This window comes from Mus pahari, chromosome 20 (genome assembly GCF_900095145.1).
Source record: "Mus pahari chromosome 20, PAHARI_EIJ_v1.1, whole genome shotgun sequence".
Taxonomy (NCBI): domain Eukaryota; kingdom Metazoa; phylum Chordata; class Mammalia; order Rodentia; family Muridae; genus Mus; species Mus pahari.
Genome location: NC_034609.1, coordinates 39,847,634 through 39,870,404, shown reverse-complemented (window position 1 = coordinate 39,870,404; position 22,771 = coordinate 39,847,634). Strand labels below are relative to the sequence as shown.

General features: G+C 49.2%; 1 protein-coding gene across 1 annotated transcript in view; it reads left to right on the top strand.

Annotated features, from left to right (window-relative positions):
- Cdyl2 (chromodomain Y like 2) overlaps positions 1-22,771 on the top strand; it is a 165,898-nt gene that overhangs the window by 97,388 nt on the left and 45,739 nt on the right. The window contains exon 2 of the mRNA XM_021220514.2: positions 11,925-12,507. Coding sequence (XP_021076173.1) covers positions 11,925-12,507 — 583 coding nt within the window. The remainder of the gene's footprint in view (positions 1-11,924; positions 12,508-22,771) is intronic.

The following is a 22,771-nucleotide window of genomic DNA, read 5'->3' as shown; positions in this document are numbered from 1 at the left end:
TAGCCCTGGCTGTCCTGGAACTCACTCTGTAGACCAGGCTGGCCTCAAACTCAGAAATCTGCCTGCCTCTGCCTCACAAGTGCTGGGATTAAGGGCGTGTACCACCATACCTGGAGACCCTGCCTGGTTCCTTCTGTGGGAGAATCATAAATGAGCTAAGTGGGTTCATGGCTGCCCTGGGTCTCTGCTTCTAGATATTCTCAGAGTATAGTGTAGGAGATTCTTTTATGTGTGTGCACCAACCCATGGCCCATGGGAGTAGCATATTTCTATGTTATAGGTGTGTGTGTGTGTGTGCGCGCGCGCACGCGCGCGCACTACACAAGAGTTCATACACTAATTCCTATCAAAGGGTCATCTTAACTTATCTGTAACTTCATCGCCAGTGGGGAACCTGTCTTCCAGAGCCTACAGTTTTCCAGTTATTTGTTTAAGCCTAATAGGTGTCTACATATGTGTATTATGCATATGTATATGTGTATGTATATACGTGTTCAAGTCTACTGTTTTTTTTTTCTTTTTTTTAATCTGTATGAGAAGCAAATTTACCAACTACAGTCTGGAGTTTGTGCCGAATTCCGCGTGGTCATTGTCTGTACCTTATCTAGTTAAAATGCTTTTTGTCCCCTGAAGTTATGTGGGCAGCTCCTTTCCCCAGCCCCTTCATTCAGACTGTGTCATATCTCTGTGACGTCACACCTCTCATTCCATCCTAGGTCCCCTGGCACTCTGGTCTCACTGTGCGTATGAAGGGCAGAGGTCAGTGCCTGACATCCCCCTCAATCAAGCTCCTCATTATCTTTTTGAGCAGGACCTCTTGCAGGACCGCTCCCTGAACCTATCTAGAGCTGACTGATTACTTTGACTAGACTGACAGGCCAGCCAGCCCCAGGGACCCCCCTGTCTCCACCTCCCCAGCTCATTGTATATAGCTTTATGTGGGTTCTGGGATCCTTGAACTTGTGGGACAAGCATTTCCCTCAGTTCTCTCCACAACCCATCCCCAGCTGTTGTTGTTGTTGTTGTTGTTTTTTTTCCTTCCAAAATACGTATATTGAAGGTCACTTTGTGGTCTATATATAGTTCAGTAGGCTTTAACACCTATGTAGGGTCACACGGTCATGCCTCATCATGTAAGGTAACCACAGCCCATAAAAATCCCCCATGTAGCCTTGTGCTCATACCCCGCCCCCAGAAGTGGCTTCTGACACCCACAGACCTGCCCATCTCTGTGGTTTTAGCTGTCCCAGTGTGTCATACAAGTGGAACTGTGTAGTAGACGTAGCCTCCGAGTCTGTCTCCTGCTGTCGGGCAGAACGAATTTCAGATTCACGCTCGTTGCTGTGCGAGAGTCGGTCACTTGCTTTCCCATTCATTTCTGAGCAGGAGTCGGTTCTGCAGATCCCCTTCAGTCTGTGTATCTGCTTCCTTGCTGAAGGACTCGCTATTAATTCGAGATTGGGGCAGTTACTAACAACGCCACTGTAAGTGTTTGCACATAGGTTTGGATTGATTTTCGGTGTGTGTATTATCTTTCCTTTCCTTTTCTTTCTTTTTTCCTCCTTTCATTTCTTAATGCTATTTTGTTTTTCAAGTGGCTTTTATACCAAGGACCGTATTTTACCTTCTCATTTGATTTAAAATGCTCATTTTCTCTTCTAGCGTCTGCGGGTCTCTACCTTCGGAGAACTTGCCCATTTTAAGTGTTGGGGTGACTTTTGACAGGTGTCTGTTTCACAACTGTGGTTAAGTGGGAGGAGGTTTCTACGTCTCAGAAACTTTGCTGGTGGCTCTCATCACTCTCTCCAGCCTATGGCTGCGCTACCTGCCCCACTCTGTCTTAGGGGGGGACTCTGATCCCAGGCCTGAGTGTTGCTGGGTCCGTGATCTCCCAGGTGTGCCTCTCAGAAACAGCATAGCGCCCATGCACACGCTCCTAGTGGCCGCACTTCTCCATTTTCTGCCCTTTGCCAAGTGTCTCCTGCGTGGATATAATACGGTTTTATTCACTTTTGAAAATATGTTCTTGCTCAGTTTTCTGTTTGCTTCAAAGAAAAAGAAATGCCATGACTATTCATGTCATCTTGTGGATGTTATCCACTTTTCCTGAAGGCAAAGACCTTTGTCTTTTTCAAAATATATGTAAACTTCCTTCTTAGTTGGAACCCCAGGGTCTTGAAGCTAGACAAGCACTCTTCCACTGAGTTATACCCTCAGCATGGGGCAGGTGGGAGTATATTCTCCAGGATGCAAAAGTTAGACACCCATCCTTCACTCTTCTCCATGTAAAACCACTTTCCCTATGTGTGTGTTCAGGTGTTTGTGTGTGTGTGTGTGTGTGTGTGTGTGTATGAGTGTATAGTTGCATGTATATGCGTGGTTTACATGGATACATGTATGTGTGCATATGTCATGCATGTACACGTGTGTGCATATGTCGTGCATGTACATGTGTGTGCATGTCATGTATGTACATGTGTGCGCATGTGTCATGCATGTACACGTATATGTGTGCATATGTCATGTATATACACGTGTGTGCATATGTCATGCATGTACGTGTGTGTGTGTGTGTGTGTGTGTGTGTGTGTGTGTGTGAGCTAGACATCACTGTTGGATGTGTCTTCTCTAGTCTATTACGCTATTTTCTGAGACAGGAACTTGGTAATTTGGCAAGGCTGGCCACTGAGCCCCAGGGGTCCTCCTCTTGCTACTTCTCCAGGAGCATGGGAGCACCTCTCTGGGTGTGCAGGAGCACAGGAGCATGCCACCACTTTAGGTCTTCCCACTTAAGCATCCCAGGCTTTAGATCTTCGTGTCTGCATTTTACCGAGGGAGCCGTGTCCACAGCCTGTAATAGAGTTATGTGAAATGCATTTAAACTAGCACTCGACTCTTGTTCTACATCTGCACTTTGTTGGCTAAGCACTTCACGTTTGCTTTTGACGTCCTCATCCTCTGGATGTCTCAGACTATAAACTCTAGATTCTCTCTTAAATCCTTACTCTTTTTCCTCAGTCCACATATCCTGTGCTGTTGAGTGTCTGTCCACTTAACAAAAGCCAGAGTCATGTGGGAAGAGGGAACCCCGAGTTGAGGAATTGTCTCCAGCAGATTGCCTGCAGGCACATCCATGGGGGCATTTTCTTGATTAATGAGTGATGTGGATGGGTCTGGCCCAATATGAGAAGTGTCATCCTCGGGCAGGTGACACTTGGGTATAAGAACGCAGGCAGAGTAAGCCACAGGGCTGGGGTGGGGTGGTGGGTATGGTGGAGGTGACTCGGGGCGGGGTGGGGGGTAGCAATCCAGTGAGCAGAGTTCCCCTATGCCTTTCAATTCCCGCCTCCAGGTTCAGGGCCCCGACTTCCCTCAGTGGGTTGTTGGGGGTTGGTTTGGGGCACTGTGTGTGCAGATGCTGATTGCTGTGCCCAGAGATCTGGCTGCCGTCCAGGTGTGACATTACCAAGCATTTTCTGTCTCCATGTCATGTAAAAAAAAAATGTTTTGTTTTTTTTTCCCATCACTTCTGATTGGTTAATAAAGAGCTGATCAGCCAATAGCGGGGCAGGAGAGGAGGCAGGACTTCAGGTTCCAGCTAGAGGGTCCCCAGTGGCGACCAGAGAGCGAGGGATTCCCCATGAGGTGAATGAGATAGTTGCCCCGAGGAGGCAGACGGAGCAGGAGCAGGCAGGAAGAGACTAATACGGAAAGTGCCACATGGGTAGGAAGAAGGCCAGGCCGCCATAGTAGGGTTAGAATAGGTAAGAAGCCTGCCCAGCTATAGTGCAAGAGGCTCTGTAATTAAGATTATATATATATTAATAAACATATCAGGTCTCAGTGCCTGGCATTATTTCAGGGCAAAGGAGGGCGTGGAAAAGCCCAGTGCTTTTGCAGCGGGTTGTGACCTGGGAACTGTAAGATGAATGAAGGCCTTTCTTCCTCAACGGTGATTTTGGTCATAGTGTTTATCACAGCAGCAGAAAGCACATGAGGACACCTTCTTATGCTGCCTTCTTGAGTATAAATTTACATTGATGTGTGTGTGTGTGTGTGTGTGTGTGTGTATGTGTGTGTGTGTGTGTGTGTGTGTGTGTAAGTAGTGAGCCACGTGAGTGCGGTTGCCAGCGGTCACTGTTGTGTCTCTTTGTCCATGACTCTTCACCTTACTGTTTGAGACAGGGTCTCCCAGTTTTGGCTTCACAGATCGTGCAGCAAGCCCTGGGATTCCTCTGTCTCTCCCTTTACCTCATGGAACTGGGGTTCCACCACACCTGGAACCTGGCTTTATATGGGTTCCAAGGAGCCAAAGCCATATCCTTCAGTTTGCCCCACAAGTGCTGTGTCTAAGGAGCCGTCTGCCCAGCCCAACATTCATTCGTTTCTTCGTATATTGTTTTAATATCTCCTCCCCCTGCCCCTCCCAATCACCATCACTGAATGCTATTCAGGACTTGCAGACTTAGGACATAAGAGTTTTGGGGTTTTTCCCCCTCTCCTATGTCTTGATGAGCATTTCTGTCCCATTCCCTTCAATAATATTGGCTGGATCTCTGTAACATAGTCTCATGCCTAGTCTCATTTGCACTGGTATTTCCTTTAAAATCAGTGGCCATCCCCCTGCTGTCCTGGGGAGCGGGTGAGGCAGCAGCTGACACCCTCCTTTGGTTTCCTGGTTCCCTTCCTGGTTCCCGTGGGATTATCTTCCTTCTCTAGCTCTTCCCTTGTGGGCTCCAAACATGTCACTCTCTGTCTCTGTCTGTTGGTTTCATTTGATCATCTGTCCCTTTTGCGTAGAGATGTCTTATTTGCTACAGAAATGGAAAATACCACCTGTCTTAGGGTTTTACTGCAGTGAACAGACAACTATGACCAAGGCAAATCTTGTAAAGGACAACATTTCATTGGGGCTGGCTTACAGGTTCAGAGGTTCAGTCCATTATCATCAAGGTGGGAACATGGCAGCATCCAGGCAGGCCTGGTGCAGGAGGAGCTGAGAGTTCTACGTCTTCATCTGAAGACTGCTAGCAGAAGACTGGCTTCCAGGCAGCTAGAGTGAGGGTCTTAAAGCCCACACCCACAGTGACACACCCCCTCCAACAAGACCCCACCTATTCCAACATGGCCACACCCACCCCAACAAGGCCCCACCTACCCCGACAAGGCCGCACCTCCTAATAATGTCATTCCCTGGGCGGAGCCTATACAAACCATCACAGTAACTATGCTCTAGGAAAGCCTATAGTAGCGTGCCCCATTAGTGTGACTTTCTACAAAGTTTTGGGTAGTGGCCTTGCTCATTTTGTAGACATGTCGATGACCCTGTGAGTTCCAGATGAGAACCAGGCCTCTGTAGGGGTGGGGATCCTCTCCGAGGATCCCGGAGACCTCTCTTGATCTTTTTCACCTGGTTACCAGGGAACCTCCAGGTCAGAGTCTGAGTCAAGTGTCTTCATCTGGCAGCTGTCTCCCCAGGGTGGTGTTGCTGGGCAGAACACACTCTTCCTGCCTTTCTATCTGGAACCCCTGACACACCGAAGCCGGCAGTTGCTCCCAGATTTCCCCTCTGGCCCGTCTTTCTTCCATCCAGTTCCATTTGCACCCCAAGGGAGCTGTTCCAGGATATTGACAGGACTCAAAAACGAGGGGTCCATGTCCGGAAAGAGGAGCCCTTAAATCACTGCTGTCAGGAATGAAAAAGCAGATCACTCAGAAAGAGAGAGAGAGAGAGAGAGAGAGAGAGAGAGAGAGAGAGAGAGAGAGAGAGAGAAAAGAAAAGTAAAGTAAAGTAGAACCGTGTGACCCACCTACGAATTCTCCCAGGGACTCCACATCCGACCATGGTGACACTTACACATCTGTATTACTGCTGTGCTCCTAAGAGATAGGGAGTGGAGCCAGCCTAGATCAGTACATGAATTCATCAGTACATCAGTAGATGAATAGATAATGAAAATCTGGTACGCATATGTAATGGACTAGTGTGCAGCTTTTACTAAGAAGAACAAAGAACTTTCCCGGGAAAGGGGTGAATTTGGAAAGAGTAATATTGCTCCAAGGGGACTTTGTAAATAAAATAAAAAATAAAAAAATATAAAATACAGAACCAGTATATTTTCCGTCCTATGAAAACTCTCACCTATAACTTGTGCATGTGGATGTAGGGTAGGTAACATTCAGGAAAAGCTAGGTGTCTAGGAAGCAGACAGAGAGAGGTGATGAGGAAGTGTGGGGGTGAGCATAGGAAAAGAGCCAGGGGGGTGGGGCTCCAAGGGAGGAACAGAGCAGCAGGAGGGGGAGGGTGTGGAGATGGGGAAGGAGACCCTTAAAAACACTTCATTTAAAAGTGTCATAAAGATCTCAAACATATTTAAATGGGAACTGAAAATACAGAAACGTGAAAGAGAGGAAGATGGGGGTCAAGGGAATGAGTTATATTTGTATCCAGGAATGGCAACTCTGGTGATGTCCATTGGCAGAGGCAGGGATCGGGGCGGGCATGGCCCTTTATTCTTTTTTCCCCTGTTTGTTCTCCAAGGCCTGTGCCCGTGCTGGCAAACCCGAGTTCCCAATCCTGTGTGCTGAGAAGCAATGCATTCAAGAGCCCGAAAAGTCTTTGGTAGGAGATCCTGGGTCCCACAGATATTGTGGTTTTTCTCTTCTGCTTTCCCTGGGGCGGAGGGGGACGGCGGGGGTAAGGCTGAAGGGAAGAGCCGGGATACAGCAAGTGGCTGAGGATTAGGGTCGGGTGTGGGGGCTACAAGGCATGCCAGGAAAACCCAGGAGTGTGGGCAATTGTGAGCATAATCGGACCATGTAAATGTGCCATAGGTGGGTGGGTAACCTTGGCATGCATGGAGAGAAGGGCTCTGAGGGTGCAGACGCCCAGGTTGGCCCCATTGCGCACTATAAGGCCGTCGTTGAAAAGACGGGGGCCTGAAGCCAAGGTACAGTGGGACGTTTTGATGCTCATCAGAGGTGAGGGCCTGTGCCAAGGTCCTTAACCTCCAGGGGCCTCATTTTGTCCTCTAGAAAAGAGAAGATACAATAACCTCACTGGGACTTTTTGAAGATTAAGTGGGTTAATATGTTGGGAACATGTACATCAATGGCTGGCTGAGTACATATTGGGCATCGCCTAATGTGTTTGTTTGTGTGATGGTTGGTGCTGGGAAGCCGGGAGCGTGTCCCCTCATGGACATGTTCCCCCCTTGTGGGCGTGGCCCTGGTGGACAGGGCGTGGTTCTAAATTCTCTCAGCATCCTTAAGGCCTGCCTAGCTCCTCAGATGTTCATCCCAGGCAGCTCTGCCTCTCTGCCTTTGTCCCAGCCCCCTTCCCTTCCTCCTCACAGACTTTCCTCATTCCCCCTTACACATCCCCTGGCACTCACTCTGTGCTGAGTGGTTTTCTGCTGGATGAGGTGTGTCTCTGTTCACAGTGACCATCCAGTGAACCATATCTGTGAAGTGGTAGCCTGTTCTCATGCCTCTCCCTGCTTATTGACCATCCGCAGAGCGGGTGCTTGTCTGGTAGCTTCCTATAGGTCGAGTGTGGCTAGACAGCTAGGGAGTTGAGCTGATGAGTCCCGTGACTTTGAGTACAAATCTTTGATTATCTACCTTCTGGATATGTGGTGCAAAGAAGTCATACATCTTCTCTGAGCTTTGGTCTCCCCACTTGTCAAATGGTGAGAATAATGCCCCGCTGAAAAACAGGCCACAGAGATGAGATTGAATACTTTGTTAGTGGTTTGCAGGGTGGCCGGCATTTCCATCATCATTGTTCATAATGAGACAGTCATCCTGGGGTCACTGTGACACAGGTAAGGATTGCATCAGGACAGCCCCCCACCCCCCCCCTCTGTAGTAGCATCGTCTCAAGTTAGCTGGGATCACTGAGTGTAAATGTTAATTAACAATTTAGTTGAACCCCAAGGAATAGTTCAGCATCTCATATTGCTCCTCTCTGAATAAAAAGACGCTTATGGGGTGTGGGCATGCCAACTTTTCTGATCCTGTTTCTGTGTGCGTGGGTGCCTATAAGCATGAGGAGAATGAATTGGCAACCCTTCTATTTGCAGGGAGTGAGCTCTAGATCATGCCGGTGACCTGGGCAGGTAGGTGAAGTGTCAAGAGATGGAATTGCCTAGGCCAGGACCACCTCTCTGCTGTCAGTGGGCGTGAGGAGTTGGGAGGCAGGGCAGAAGGGTGTGTGTGTGAGAGCGGGGGAATCCTGGAAATGTTAGATGTTTCAGGTAGTAAGTGTTTCAATCATGGGCGAGGTCAAGTTCAGATCGCTTGATCCTCAGCCAGTGGAGAAGGAAGCACCAGGTTGAGTTTGAAGTCCTTCTCAGAAGAGGAGCCAATACGGGGACACGGGGAAGGAGTGTGATTCACCAGAGTTGACAGAGACCAAAGTGTGGGGAGATGCTCGTTCCTTCGAGATCCCTAGAAGCATTTTGGTCTTTCAGTAAAAGCAATTGTTTTTTCAAAGCCTGAAAAGCACCTTTCTTGTTTGTTCTATACCCTGGACGAAGCCAGGTAAAGCAGTTCTGTCTCCCGCCTTCACAGTCCTCCTCTGTCTCGGGATGCTGTGGGCTTCTGAATATGCTTTTCCTGTACTGCAATACTTCCCTGCCTCCTCTGTCCTGCTGGTATGGTTAAGTCCATTTCACTTATGCGGAAACTGAGGTCGAGGGTGACTGGGCAAGTTTTCAGTCATAGGGCGAAAGGGTGGCAGAGTCAACGGGGTTCTTTTTTCCTTCCTTAAACAGCAGGATACTGGGGAATGATACTATCAATTCAATTTATCGTTGGTGTGATGGTTTGAATATGCTTGGCCCAGGGAGTGGCACTATAAGGAGGTGCAGCCTTGCTGGACTGGGTGTGGCCTTGTTGAAGTGGGTGTGGCCTTGTTGGAGTGGGTTTGTCACTGTGGGCATGGGCTTTAAGACTCATCCTAGCTGCCCGGAAGCTAGTCTTCTAGCAGCCTTCAGATGAAGACGTAGAACTCTCAGCTCCTTCAGCACCATGCCTGCCTGGATGCTGCCATGTACCCACTTTGATGATAATGGACTGAAATCTCTGAACCTGTAAGCTACCCCCAATTCGATGTTTTCCTCATAAGAGTTGCCTTGGTCATGGTGTCTGTTCCCAGCAGTAAAACCCTAAGACTGTTGGAATTGAGTTAGTTTATACATCTAGTGGCTTTATGGGTGGATCAGGGTGGAAGCAGTGGCTTATTGAAACTGTAAGTAACTTGAAGAGAACAGAACTGGTTCCCCTCCAGTGCGGCTTCCAGCCATCTATACTCTGCACCCTTCCTGACAGCTCTAGGATTCTGGAGCAGCCCTACTGTGTACGGCCTCCATTTGTACTTGGATTTCTTCAAGGAGGTAGATACCCTCTCTTCTCCTAGGGAGCTGATTGTCATTTGAGGTCATCGTGAGCAAGGTAGGGGAACATTGTGGTCATAGACACCAGCAAGTGTGTGGTCATAGGAGGCTATACAAGATTAAGTAACTTCTGTTGTGGAATGTGAAAACTCCTGGTTGTCTGTTATCCACAGCCAGCCAGTGAAATGGGCCATTTATTTCCTCCTTGCTGTATGAGTCACTAGAGGCCCCAAGACAATTATAAATATGCTTAGGAACACATAGTAACATTTAATAGGGGATTTAGCCAAGATGGTCTTGCTCCAAAGCCTGGGTTCTTAGTATTACACTAAGTTCACTTTAATGCGACCTCCGGCTGTCTGTCCAGCGACCTCTGTCCATCCATTTGCTCATCCCTTCATGAGCCTTCTGGACTTTGCATTTTCTCACTCTCCCCTTTAGAACCTACCGAGTCCAGTTTGTGCCACCCATATGTAAATGAGTGTGAGATTTCGCCCAGGATGAGGTCAGTTTACCAGGGGGCAGCATCCTTATAGAAAACCCGGCTCCCTTCCCCAGAAGCCATCAGCAACTGGTGAAGACTCAGGGGAGACTTGTGACCACCTCCCTCCATGCTGGACTATTGACTGGCTTGTTCTTATGCAAGTATTGTATAGGCAGCTGCAGCTGCCCTGAGTTCTTAAGTGCAGTGGCCCCTGTTTCTCTCAAGTTCTCCTCCCACCTCTGCCTCTTACTTCTGCCCCTACCCCCTTCCTCGATGATACTTGAGCCTTGGGGAGAAGAAATGTGATACAGAGAGATGTCTCACTGAGAGCCAGGCCGTGTGTAGACATGAATTTATCGTGCTTTGACCAGGCAAAAACAAGTCCATATGTATAACAATGATGAAAGGCTAGTAAACGAACTCAGGTCACCGTGAGACGAGTCCGCAGGTAGAGGCTCTTGTCACCAGACCTGGCGACTCAAGTGATCCCTGGGTCCCACATGGGGAAGAAGAGTTAATTCCTGTAAGCTGTCTTCTGATCTCCCTGCAAGTGCACAGTGGCGTATGCACCCCCATGTACATAATACATAAATGTTTAAAGTTTTAAATAAAACTGACCCTTCGCTTACATACATCAGCTATTCGCACAGACCCAGCCTTACCTTGGGTGTCTTTGTCCGTGGAATCTAAGGGAACATGTTTCTACATAGTAGCACATGGCTTAGACGTGAACAGTAGGTTCACACCTGCCTCTACTGTACCCTGGCTTGTGCTCCCGGGCAAGTCCCCTCATGCTCCGTGTCGTGGTTGGTTTTCTTTTTGTCAACTTGACACACACCTAGACATATCTAGAAGGAAGGCATCTGAGTGGAGAAAATGCCCCCATAAAATTGGACTCTAGGCAAATCTGTAGGGCATTTCTGCTCTTTGCAGAGGACCCGAGTGAGTTTGGTTCTTAAAACTCTGGTCATTGCCACCCTGTGACTCCAGCTCCAGGGGATCCGACACCCTCTGCTGGCCTCAGCCTGTGCTCTACACATGCACTGACCCACCCCAACAGACTTCTACACGTAAATACAAAAATCTTAAAAGATTTATCATAGAAAAATAACGATGGTATCACAAAGATAAGTTAATATGATGCCATCTATATAGTGTTGCTCAGTTAACATTACTTAACTTTCGTAAGAGGAGAAACCTTTGTCCGAGAGGGTTTTCAAAGTCAAGAGTCCACTCTGCAGCCCTGGAACTAAGAATCTCTAGAGAAGGCTTGGAGTCGTGTGATTTCAACAAGAGTGTGGGTGCTCCCCGTGGGGTATAGCCCGGCGAGCCACCATGAACACGATCGTGACCGTGACGTTTTAGTTTTGGGAGGGAGGGAGGGGCAGGGCTGCAGAGTCAAATCCAGGGCCTCTTGTCTTCGAGGCAGGCATGCTGAGGCTAAGCTAAAGCCCAGGGCCTTAAGCTGAGCTCCAAAACAAGCCAGCTCCCTCCATAGCACTCCTGGGTATAGTACATTCTTTTTTGCCTGAGATTGACTGGAACAAGGACCCTTAACCAAAATAACAAGCACCAGCACCTCAGGGTAGCAAAGGCTAGCCCGTTTATTTTTATGACCTCATGAAGTTGGTCAGCAACCCAGATAAAGTGCCGTGTGAGTTCTTCAGGAGAGTGTGGGGCGGTTTTTGTATACCTGAGCACAAGGCTTTCCTTGAACACCGAGTAACCAGTTAGGCACAGTCTTACATGTCACCTGTCACAGAAATTGCAAATGGCTTCTCCTCTACTTGTCTGTCTTCTTGTCTGTCTGAAAGCCCTTCAAGTACACAGCACATCTACAGGCTACAAGCAAGCTTGACTGTTAATTCGTTTCCACTCTGAATTTCTAGGTTGGATGTTGGCGGCCAGACTAGCAGATGTTTAGCTGGGACTCTGAGGTCTGCCCGCTCATCTGTAGCCGGACCTCAGATGGCTTGGGGCCCCTTTGGAAAGTGATCCTTGGGTCTTACACGTCTTCTCACCCTCTCATCTTGCATCCCCAGGTTGAAAGGATTGTGGACAAGAGGAAGAACAAGAAGGGGAAATGGGAATATCTTATCCGATGGAAAGGCTACGGCAGCACGGAGGACACGTGGGAGCCAGAGCATCACCTCCTGCACTGTGAGGAGTTTATCGACGAGTTCAACGGGCTCCACTTGTCCAAGGATAAGAGGGTGAAGTCAGGGAAGCAGGCCGGAGCCTCCAAGCTCCTCCGAGACGCCCGCAGCCTGCCAGTGGAAAGACTCTCCCATCGGCCTCTGGAGCCCGGGAAGAGCAAATCGGCCTCCCACAAGCGGAAGCGTGTCAACTCTCCCCTGTCCAGGCCTAAGAAGGGGTCTTCGGGCAAGGCTCTGGACAGGGCCACCAAGACCGTGTCCTACAGGACTACCCCCAGTGGCTTGCAGATCATGCCCTTGAAGAAGGCTCAGAGCGGCCTGGAGAACGGAGATGCTGGCTCCGAGAAGGACGAGTCACACTTTGGAAACGGGTCCCATCAGCCAGATCTGGAGTTGAACGACCAGCTTGGAGAGCAGGAGGCCAGCGACTGCGACGGGACCCACTCCGGGCTGGTGGAGAATGGAGTTGGTCTGTGGCTTTTCTTTCTCTTGGGGGACTGGGTTGGTCTTGGCTGGTGGCAAGTTGTTGTTGCTGTTGTTGTTGCTGTTGTTGTCATTGTTGTTGTTGTTTGAGGTTGTTTATGTGGTCCAGGTTGGCCTCAAACTCACCAAGTATTCTAGGATGGCCTTGACCTCCCAGTCTCCTGCCTCTGCCTCCTGGGTGCTGGGATTGCATGCGGGCACTGTTATATTCTGCTAGGTAAGGGCTCTACCCACCAAGCCAGCCATGTCTTCAGCCCTTTGGTCTGATTTTTTTTCTTCCAACCTTGGGAAATATCTAAGTTGCTACCCACCTTCTGTCTTTGACTCTTAGCTACCTCTTAATTCTGCCTTTCTTGGTCTCTCACGTCAGGGCCATGGACATTTGACCTCAACCCTATGCTGGTGGTTAGACACCTTTGCATATGGGGATATCAAGCCACAGGTGCTCTATGGGGCCTGCGGTAGGTTACAAAAACCTAACTAACTATAGCTAGGTCTGTGATCCCAGCTATGTGGGAGGCTGAGGCAGGAGGATTGCAAATGTAAGGTCACTCCGGGCTACAGGTTGAGTTCATGGCCAGCTTGGGCTACTGTAATGAGATCCTGTAATGTAAAGGGGACATCCAATCTCTCCATACTGTTAAATACAGAGAGAGAGAGAGAGAGAGAGAGAGAGAGAGAGAGAGAGAGAGAGAGAGATTGATTGATTCCCCACTACACTGTAGGATAGATACCCCAGGCTGTAGTCACATCAGATCCACATCCCTGGGGACAGCTCAACAATTCTCATATCCCAGGAGACAGAAGTCATCCCCGGAGGGCCCACACTTCTCCTGAGACTCACTCATAGCCTCCGCCCAGGGAGGGGCTGCCTTGGGGGCTGTCCTCCGGTCCACGCTATTTACAGATGGAGTTCTCCAAGCTAGTGCACGATGGGAGATGCCTGCTCTTCTAGAGTCACCTGCGTAGGTGGAGGGCTGTTCCTCATGGGTGGAGCATGACTAACTTCCGGCTGTGTCCATGCATGGGACATGGGACAGTACAACTCCTGTCACGCTTCTTTAATTTCTTTTTACAGTCTCTGTGTTCAGACCGGGCTTCCCCAGACTCACGGTCGTCCAGACTGGGCGGAGCTTCCTTTATAAAGCCACCAATCCCGGTCAAGATGGTGCAGTTCTCACGAGCTTATCACATCCCTCAGGCTTTGCCTCTTGGTACTGTTAAATGGGAAGCAGAGTTTCAAGCTGTGACTCTCAGGGGAGGGGGGAACCCCAACACCCAGACCATAGTGGGTTGGTCCTAACTGCAGTTCCAACCCCCTGCCCTGCGCCGGCTCTCTTGCCTGCTCCTTTCTGCCCTGTCCTGGAAGCAACGGAGACTGTGGGTAGCTTGGGTTAGGAATTCCTCCCTCTTACAGTCCCTAGAGGCAGTGACCTGAACTTCTCATGCTGTGACATCCTCAGTGGTCAGACTGCTCCTTCACAAAGACCTCAGTGGCTCGTGTCTTTGGACAAGCTGTGTGCTCCAGTGTCATGCCCCCTCCATTCTCAAACACCCTCGTGTATACCCCCGGGCGTCTTCATCTACGGAGCTCAGAGCCTGAAGTCTCAGGAGCTTCAGGAAACACTTAACGGGCACACAACAGTCCATGACCAGTGTGCAGGGTCCTCAGAGGCCCCAGATTGAATGAGAGCGAACATGGATGCGAAGATTCGGGTGGCAACGAGCTGGCTAGGTCATGAGTTAAGTGCCTGTCAGTGATGACGCTGGGCTGAGTGTGAGGTCTGGGCCGTTCTGAGTATGCTCCCTTGGGGAGAGCTTGCCATCTTTAGGGGAACCTGGGCAATTGCTTAGAGCTTCCTCCTGCTCCAGAGAGGAATCTCACCCTAACGCGATTTATTTAGGCATCTGCCCCAGCCTGACTCACGCTTCCGTCTGGGGATCCCCAGCGCTGATACGCCTGTGCTTCGAGCATATGGAAGCGCTGTTTGTTTTAAACATTCATCTCTTGGGGGAAGAAGTAGCTCGTGTAAACGAGGCTTGGCATAAACATCTCCGTTTGATGTTCCTGTGACAGCTGCTAGCAGTTGCAGAATCCCCCCCCTGCCCCCTCTTTGATGCAGGAAGGGCGGTCAGGGGAAGCCTCTGTGGCTCATGGGGTACAAGAGCAGGAGCCTGGGCAGGGTCCCAGTACCTGAGCTGATAACACACTCCCCCTTGCCAGACCTGCAGCTTTCCCAAGAGTGAGGAGGAACACTTAGGGAGGATGGTTTGCTGACTGACGGCCAGACAGCGGTGTGATACACAGGGTGGGTGTCTCTCCTCGTGCCCTGGGCTGCTTTCCGAGGTGGAGGGCAACCGTTAGCCTTTTGCTCTGTCGACCCACCTTGAATGCCAACTCGCTAATGGGGCCGGATACCCCATCACCCGAGAAATTAGCTAGCCAGCCGACCTGCCGAAGTTCCTGGGCGTTTGTAGCTATTCTGGACCCCTTTTCCTCCTCAGTCTGCTGCCTTGCCATCTTCTCCAGATAATGTATATTCACACATCCCAGGGCCCCAGCTGGAAGGGAGAGGAAGCTGCCACCCACCTCTATTGTGTTTGTGGCCGACCCAAACTTTTTGCTTAATTACATCCTTTCGAGTTGGCGCCCACAAGCTCCCATGAGGATAAGGCTGTTGGTCTCATATTTCATGTGTCTAATATCCCCCCCCCCGATACCTGTGACAAATGCAGGCAGATCCCACAGTGTCTGATGGGACTGTCTTAGACGGGGAGGCTCCAGGAGACTGGCTCTTGACAGGTACCTGTCTGTGTGTCAGGCTCTCTGTACCAGGATGCCCAAGGATGGTTGGGCCGTGTCGCTTGCCATCAGACACCAGCGCCCTTCAATTCAAGTCTGACTCTTGGAGCACCCATTGGGCGCTGGCTAGAGAGATGCAGAGAGAGAAGTAAGGGCTCAGCTTTTGTAACTTAAAAAATCTACCCTCGGCTAAGCTGGTGGGCTTGGACTTTTAGTCTGAGTAAGCACCAGAGGTTGACCCCATGGCTGGAGTCCCGCGTAACACGCAGAACGGCTTTGCCGTATTTACAGACAACTCGACCGTCGTCTCTCGTGGGAGGGACGGTTCCAGCCTCAACCACCCTCTAACACGTTGGTTGCAGCTAGCTTTACCTAGGTGGGCCAAGCACTTTGGGAAGCAGAGTACATCCTTGTCATAGAGAGTAGTCTGAGATTCGGAGGTGTGGTGAGGCCAAACGTGTCTCTGTTTATGCTTCTGGCATTAGGAAAGCTTCACTGAGGGCCGTGCCCACATATAGGTTAGGCATTAAATTTGTTTTTCCTCCTAATCTTTCTCTGACCCAAACCTAAGGATCTAGTGCCATTTGACCAGTGGGGTGTAGGACTTATGGATTCCCCCTATTTGCCCTGCAGAAGCATCCCAGACGGCTATTGACTGCACCTCAGGGCAGCACATGGGGTGGGGTGTTCACTTTTTATATCTCTTTCCCCCCTCTCTTGGGGACTTAACTTCCACATAGAAAGAAGTAACTTATGTAATATGACTTCCTTATGGTATAGGAACAGTCCACAGCCCTGGGCTCCAGTGGGTGGTACATTCTGGCATCACACCACACCTCTCCTCGCTGAAGCTCAAGATGGATATGCCACGGCTCAGTGCCCACCTCTGTTCCAACTCTCCTCCTGGGGTGACAAATGACTCCGTGGTCCACGGACCATCTGCCTCGGTATCCCTCTGGGAGCTTGTTAGAATGAGCTCCGCCCCATCCGAGTGAATGGGGACCCCGGGGCGGGGTGGGGGGGGCAGGTGTGAGTCACTCCTGTCAAATGATGAGTTTTAATAACTGAGTGTGGATGGCCGCCCCCACGGACGTGTGTGGTTGTGAGCGATGGCTCATAGACGCCTCGCTGCCAGATCTGGGGCTGTTCTACCGCATTTTTAAACTTGTAAGAACGTGGTTTTAAAAAAAAAGGTCTCTTCCTTGACTGTGCACTTCCCACATAAAGGATTTCTCTCTGTCTCTCTATCTGTCTCTGTCTCTGCCTCTGTTTGTTTGTCTGTCTGTCTCTGCAGCTCTGTCTCCATGTCTCTTTCTTAAGAAAGATAGGCTTCAGCTGTGCTGAGCAGCTGTCCCCTTAGGGGTCCCTCCCCCTCCTGCTCTGGCCAGAACTCCCCTGTCCTGACTGTCCACAGAGGCCACAGCCTGGCTCTTTTAAAGACCCATTTGTGCTTTAACCCCTGGGGACATCCCCCAGGCAGGTGCCCTCATTCCCTTTGAGCCCTAGAGCAAAGCACTCTCCAAGGGCCTATGGAACCTCAAGCCCCGTGCCCACAGTTCTCTGATTTCTGCACATCATTTCTCCACCTGTTGGTGGTGTCTGTCTGTCTGTCTGCCTGTCTCCCAGTCCTTCCGTGATTCGCTATTCCCTGCATTGTTCCTGCCCATGCATGTCCCCTCCCCCACAGATGGGCATCCTTTGCCATTTTCTGTCCATCGATCCTTTGAAAGGACCCCAGCCTTCTCTTCCAGGGTGTTCACTTCAATCTACACACACTCTATGCGGTTATCGCTTTCCCTTATCCACAGATCAGAACCGAGATGGACATTTAAAAAGCAACTCACAGTGTCATCGTGGGGGAGAACTTGAGACCTGACAAAGGCAGAGCTAGACTCAGCACCCCTGGAGGGTGGGCTGAAACCTGAACAGAACCCAGTTGGTACTGATGGCCCATTTTGGAAACCACCACCATTGACAAATAAGCTGTGGGTGGTAGGTGAAAACATATGCGGTTGTGAGAGCCAGGGGCCTTGCCGAACAGTAGGTGTTCTTATGCTGGGGACCTTCCAGTTGCCTTTGTGACTCGTTGAAGTGTATGAGGGAGAACGTGGAATGGGAGAAGCAGGGTATAAAGGAGCTATATTGTGAGACTCTGGGGCTCGCAGAGGATGCTCTGTGGTTCTCGTGGCGGCCTCTAGAGGCAGCTGTTACACCCATATTAAAGTGCAGGAGGAGGCTAGAGATGGCACAGGTTGGGCTCAGGTGACAAGCCCAGGCAATTTAATCCCAGAGCTGACCTCCAAGTAATGCCCACCTGGCTTGGGGGACAGCGAAAAGCAATTTGTAAACCCTGATTACCCACAAACATACACTCCTCACAGTCGGGGCCAGGGTGTTCTTCTCTGACTCGCATTTGCAAACCTTGGATGAGATTAAGTTCTTAAAAAGTACAACTTAAGAATGGTGGTTAGAGTGCTTGCCTGATGTGTGAAGTCTTGGGTCAGAGCCTCAGCAAGTGTGGTGCTGCATGCCTGTAATTGTGATGCTCTGAGTGTGGAGCCAGAGGGTCAGAAATTCAAGATAATCCTTGGCTACCTAGCAAGTTCAGGGACAGCCTGAGATACATGAGTCCCTCCCTCCCTCCCTCCCTCCCTCCCTCCCTCCCTCCCTCCCTCCCTCCCTCTTCCATCTCTCCTTCCTTTATCCCTTTCTCTCTTTCCCCTTTCCAGCCCTCCCTTCTTCTCTCCCTCCCTCTCTCCCTCCAACACAAACAAACTAAAATAAATATAACTTAAGACTGAACTCACTCTTAGAAAGCTCCAACAGGAGCCTGAGGCTGAGTGGTTGGTTCTGTGTTCCAGAATGGATAATGGAAATGAGGATTCTAGAGCGGGTGGGCGGGGCTGCCCCTGATTCATGCAGACTCTGCAGATGCTTAGACCAGAGAACACACTCCAGGTTTCTCTGGTGGGTCTCAGACAGTGTGGATTTCCAGACCAGTCAGGGAGACAAGAAAGAAAAATTGTCAGTTGGTCTCACTCTGAGCCCAGTGGTCAGTCATCATCCTCAGTGACCCTCTGGCTTCTCTCGGTCCCCTCAGTACTGCCTCAAAACTGTTGGAGGCATTCCTTACTCCCTGCTCTGATCTTGAAACCTGGCTCTCTCAGCCACTATTGCTTCCCAGAGCATTGGTCTTGTCCTGAAAGAGGCACAGGGGCATCTGATGTAGGATGGCTTTGGGGTATCTTGAGTGACAGCCCTCAACTGTGAAACCTGGCCCCACGGCTGTTCGTTTTGCTTTTGTCCAATGCCAGCTACATATGTGAGACCAGGCCTTTCGGTGTTCAGAGGTGGGGAGTTTTCAAAGCCAGTAATACAAGAGCTTAAGGGCTTCATGCTTTGCCCTTCAGTGTGTGGCAAGTAGCTGGTGCTAATGGATGCATTTAAGCCCTTTGTGTGGTGAAGCTAAATTCTGGTCTAAGTTGGCCACTGCACTCTACAGAGGGTGCCAGGCTAGGATGGAAAAAATCTAAAGCTCTCTAAGTAGGAGCAACCAAATCGCTGGCAAACCCAAGAGGGAAATTGACTTTCTCCAGTTAGGTCATGACCTAGATTTTTTTTTCAAGTTTGTTTATTTTAATTGCATTCATTCAACTATCTATTGTCTGTCTGTCTGTCTGTCTGTCTATCTATCTATCTATCTATCTTGCCAGCCACTCAGTCTCTTTGTATGTGCACCAATCTCTGTCTCTGTCTCTCTGTCTCTGTCTGTCTGTCTGTCTGTCTGTCTGTCTGTCTGTCTGTCTCTCTCTCTCTCTCTCTGTGTGTGTGTGTGTGTGTGTGTGTGTGTGTGTGTGTGTGTGTGTACCAGAGTGTGATTCTGGAGGTCAGAGGACAACTTTCAGCAGAAAGTCAGCTCTCTCCTTCTATACTGGGAGTCCTGCGGATTGAACTCAGGTCGTCAGGTGTGGCCGAGAGCACCTTTATCTGCTGAGCCATCATATTGGCCTGTGTTTATGTTTTTTTTTTTAAAATAAACTTTTACTCTACTTTTAAAGTCACTCCAAGTGAGGGAAGAAACAAATGTCCTTAGTGTGGCACAGCTATGTCCTTGAAGTGTGTTTTTCTTTTTCTCCTCCCCCCCCTCTCTTTTTAAAAACAAAAAACAAAAAACTTAAAACTAATTCACGTATGTTATAAAATATTCCAAGTACATGTCTCCCTCTTCTCCACCTCAAACCTTATTTAGAGGTAGTTTCTGTTAATATGTTTTATGGTTGTTTCTGGACTGTTTTCTAGGTATATTGTTCATTATTTTATGTAATTTATTGCACATATATGTAATAGTTAAGTAGCTATTCAAATGTTGGTTGACTGAGCCATGAAAAGAAATAACATTTTCTACTTATTACCTATTGATTGGCAATCATCAACCATCCACCATCCATCTACCTGTATCTGTTTGTCTGTCTGTCTACCATCTCTCTGTCCGTCTGTGTATCTGTCTATCTTCTATCAATCTCACCTATCCTCTTTCTGTCTATGTGTTATCTGTCTGTCTGCCTCCCTCCCTCCCTCCCTCCCTCCTTCCTTCCCTCCCTCCCATCTATTTACTCTGTTCACTTCAGCTGTCAGCTTGACACAAACCTAGAATCATCTGAGAAGAGGGAACTCCAACCGAAGAACTGCCTGACTCTGGTTGGCCCATAGTTATGTCTGTGGGGCATTTTTCTTAAATGCTAATTGGTGTAGGAGGGCCCGGCCCACTGTGGGTAGTACCATCCCTTGGCAGGTGGGCCTAGGCTGTATACAAACGTTCTTTAAGCAAGATAGGGGAACCCTGCCAGTAAGCAGCTTGGCCCTCCATGGTCTCTGCTTCAGTTCCTGACTTAAGGTTCCTCCTTAAGTTCCTGCCTTGACTTGCTTTGATGATGGACTCTGCCATGTAAGCCCGATAAACCTGTTTCTTCCCAAGTTGCTGTTGGCCAGCATTTTATCACAGCAACTAGGAAGTAAACTAGGACTCCATCCATCCATCCATCCATCCATCCATCCATCCATCCATCCATCTATCCATCCATCCATCCATCCATCTATCCACCCATCCATCCATCATCTTCAAGACTTCCTAAGGTGACATCTGAGTAGTGACTGGCAGTGGCAGTTGGACCTATTCAATCACTGGCTTCCTCCTAAACTCTGAGTCAGTCCCGTTCCCCTTCCTGGGCAAGAACATGTAAATCTACTCTGCCTTTTAGCCACAGAGGTTTTTAGAGCATGCAGGGACTTAACTGTCTCTCTTCGATGACACACAGGCTGCTGCAGAGGTACAAATTCTTGCCAACCCCGGCCACCACCAGTCTCTGTTTTGGTCTTCCAATCTTGGTTGTTTAATTTTAGTTTGTCGGCCCGAGTGTATATTCCCCGTGCTCCCATGTGTCTGGCCCCAGGAACTGCCCAGGCACGGGCATATGCCAACACAGAGGATGCTGGGCAGTCAGCCATCTACATGCCGCCTCAGATAGATTGCCTTGCTTCTCTGGGAATCACTGATGAAATACATTCGTGCTTCATAAGTTGGGGCAAAAAATTAATTGAATTAATAATTTATAGAGAGCCATTAGAATACCACCTGCCGTGTGATAGATGTTTGAAGATAGCTAACTCTTTTTGTGTAATGTTCTATTTTTTTTTCTATTTTGATCTTTGCATTTTCCTCTTTAATAATTATTTTATATACCATGTAGACTGACTCCTTAACATACCATATATATATGATCTGTTAAGGTATATATATATATATATTAGCAAATACACGTTGAGTGCATGCTGTCTAACAGGTTAGCCACATAGTGATGGCACTAAGGGGAACTTGGGGAAGAAACTGTCACGAGAAGGGACATCAAAGCCACCATAGGGGAAGAGGCTTTTTGGAGGAGGGGATATGTGAGCTGAAGATGGCTAAATGAGTGAGGGAGAAGCCGAGGATGGCTGGAGATCCTGACAGCGTGACAAGGGCTCAGAGCAAGGACTAGTGTGTGGTTGGATGAGGGAGTCAATGTAGTCAGCAGAGGCTTAAAGACTCTATTTGTAGACCTTCCTGTCTGCTTTCTGCATGTGTGGTCCCCCCCTGCTTCCTAAGTACCAGACCTCTTTAGCATAGTGGCTGCAGTTCATCCCGCACTCACGCACGTCTCCCACAGGTAGTGACTCCCTTGGGAACCTTCCCTGACTCCTGGCTTGGATCAGTCCTCATTTATCTGTGCGCGGAGACCTCGGTATCTTCACTGACAACACATGCCTCCTCTTGTAGTGCCCACAGCTCAGTTATTCCCTTATTGATCACTCTTAACGTCAGTGAGCCCCAATGCACGAGAACGGCAAGTTAATGGGAGAAGGATGTATTGTCTGGCTCATGATTTCAGGGGGTTCAGTCTGTGGTGGTTGTCCCTATCTATGCACGTGGGTAAATACATCACCATAGCAACAGGAGTGCATGGCAGAGTGGAAGTCATGATGGACAGGAAACTGCAGAAGTAGTGGAGGGGTTGGGGGGGGGACCATGTATAACTTTGAAAGGTATGCTCCCAGTGACCCAGTGACCCACTTCTTTCAGTTAAGACTTAACCTCCTAAAGTTTCAGGAACCTTCCATTCAGCCCAGGAGCCTGTTGGGGGAAATTTCCTAATCAGACCAAATCTGTTTGTGTAATTGTATAATTCCATGCTCAGTAAAAAAATCCCCATAAGGGTAACATGACAGCCACTTGTTGTAGAGTTGGATCTCTTGCAATCCACCCCCACTGCCCCCGGTGAGCAGGCGTTTTCAGAAACACAGCAGACACTGAATGAAAGTGGGAAGGACTCAGGAGATGAAAGAAACCCTGAAGCCATCTGCTTGCTCTGCGGGTCTGGAGGGCCCATCTCTCTACAGCATGCCATGCTAGCATCTGTCAAAACTTTCCAGCCCTTGATCCCACACCCTTCTCCATCCTCAAGTGTCCCACATGCTCATGGGATACTTCCTACCCATGGTATCTTATCGGAGACTTAATGCAGCTAAACGCTCTCTTTCTGTCAACTTCGGATGTTTATGCCATCTTCCATATCAACCCTCCTTTGCCCGTAGTCACCTAGTCATGGCTGGCTTTTCAGAAAGCATCTGTTGCCTTCACCACAGCGAGTATGGTGTGCCCTTCCCAAGAGAGTGAATGTCCTTCCAGTTGTCATCCGATTTCCTGTAGCCCTTTGCTATCGAAGAAATAAAAGCCAAAATCAAAACTTGAGTGGCAAGGCATGATGGGAAATTAGTGGGCTTCTAAATGAGAAGCCCCAGGTACATAAAAGTCTGTAACTTCTAGAAAATGTCGAGAAACACTGGAGAGAGAGAGAGAGAGAGGAGAGAGAGAGAGAGAGAGAGAGAGAGAGAGAGAGAGAGAGAGAGAGGA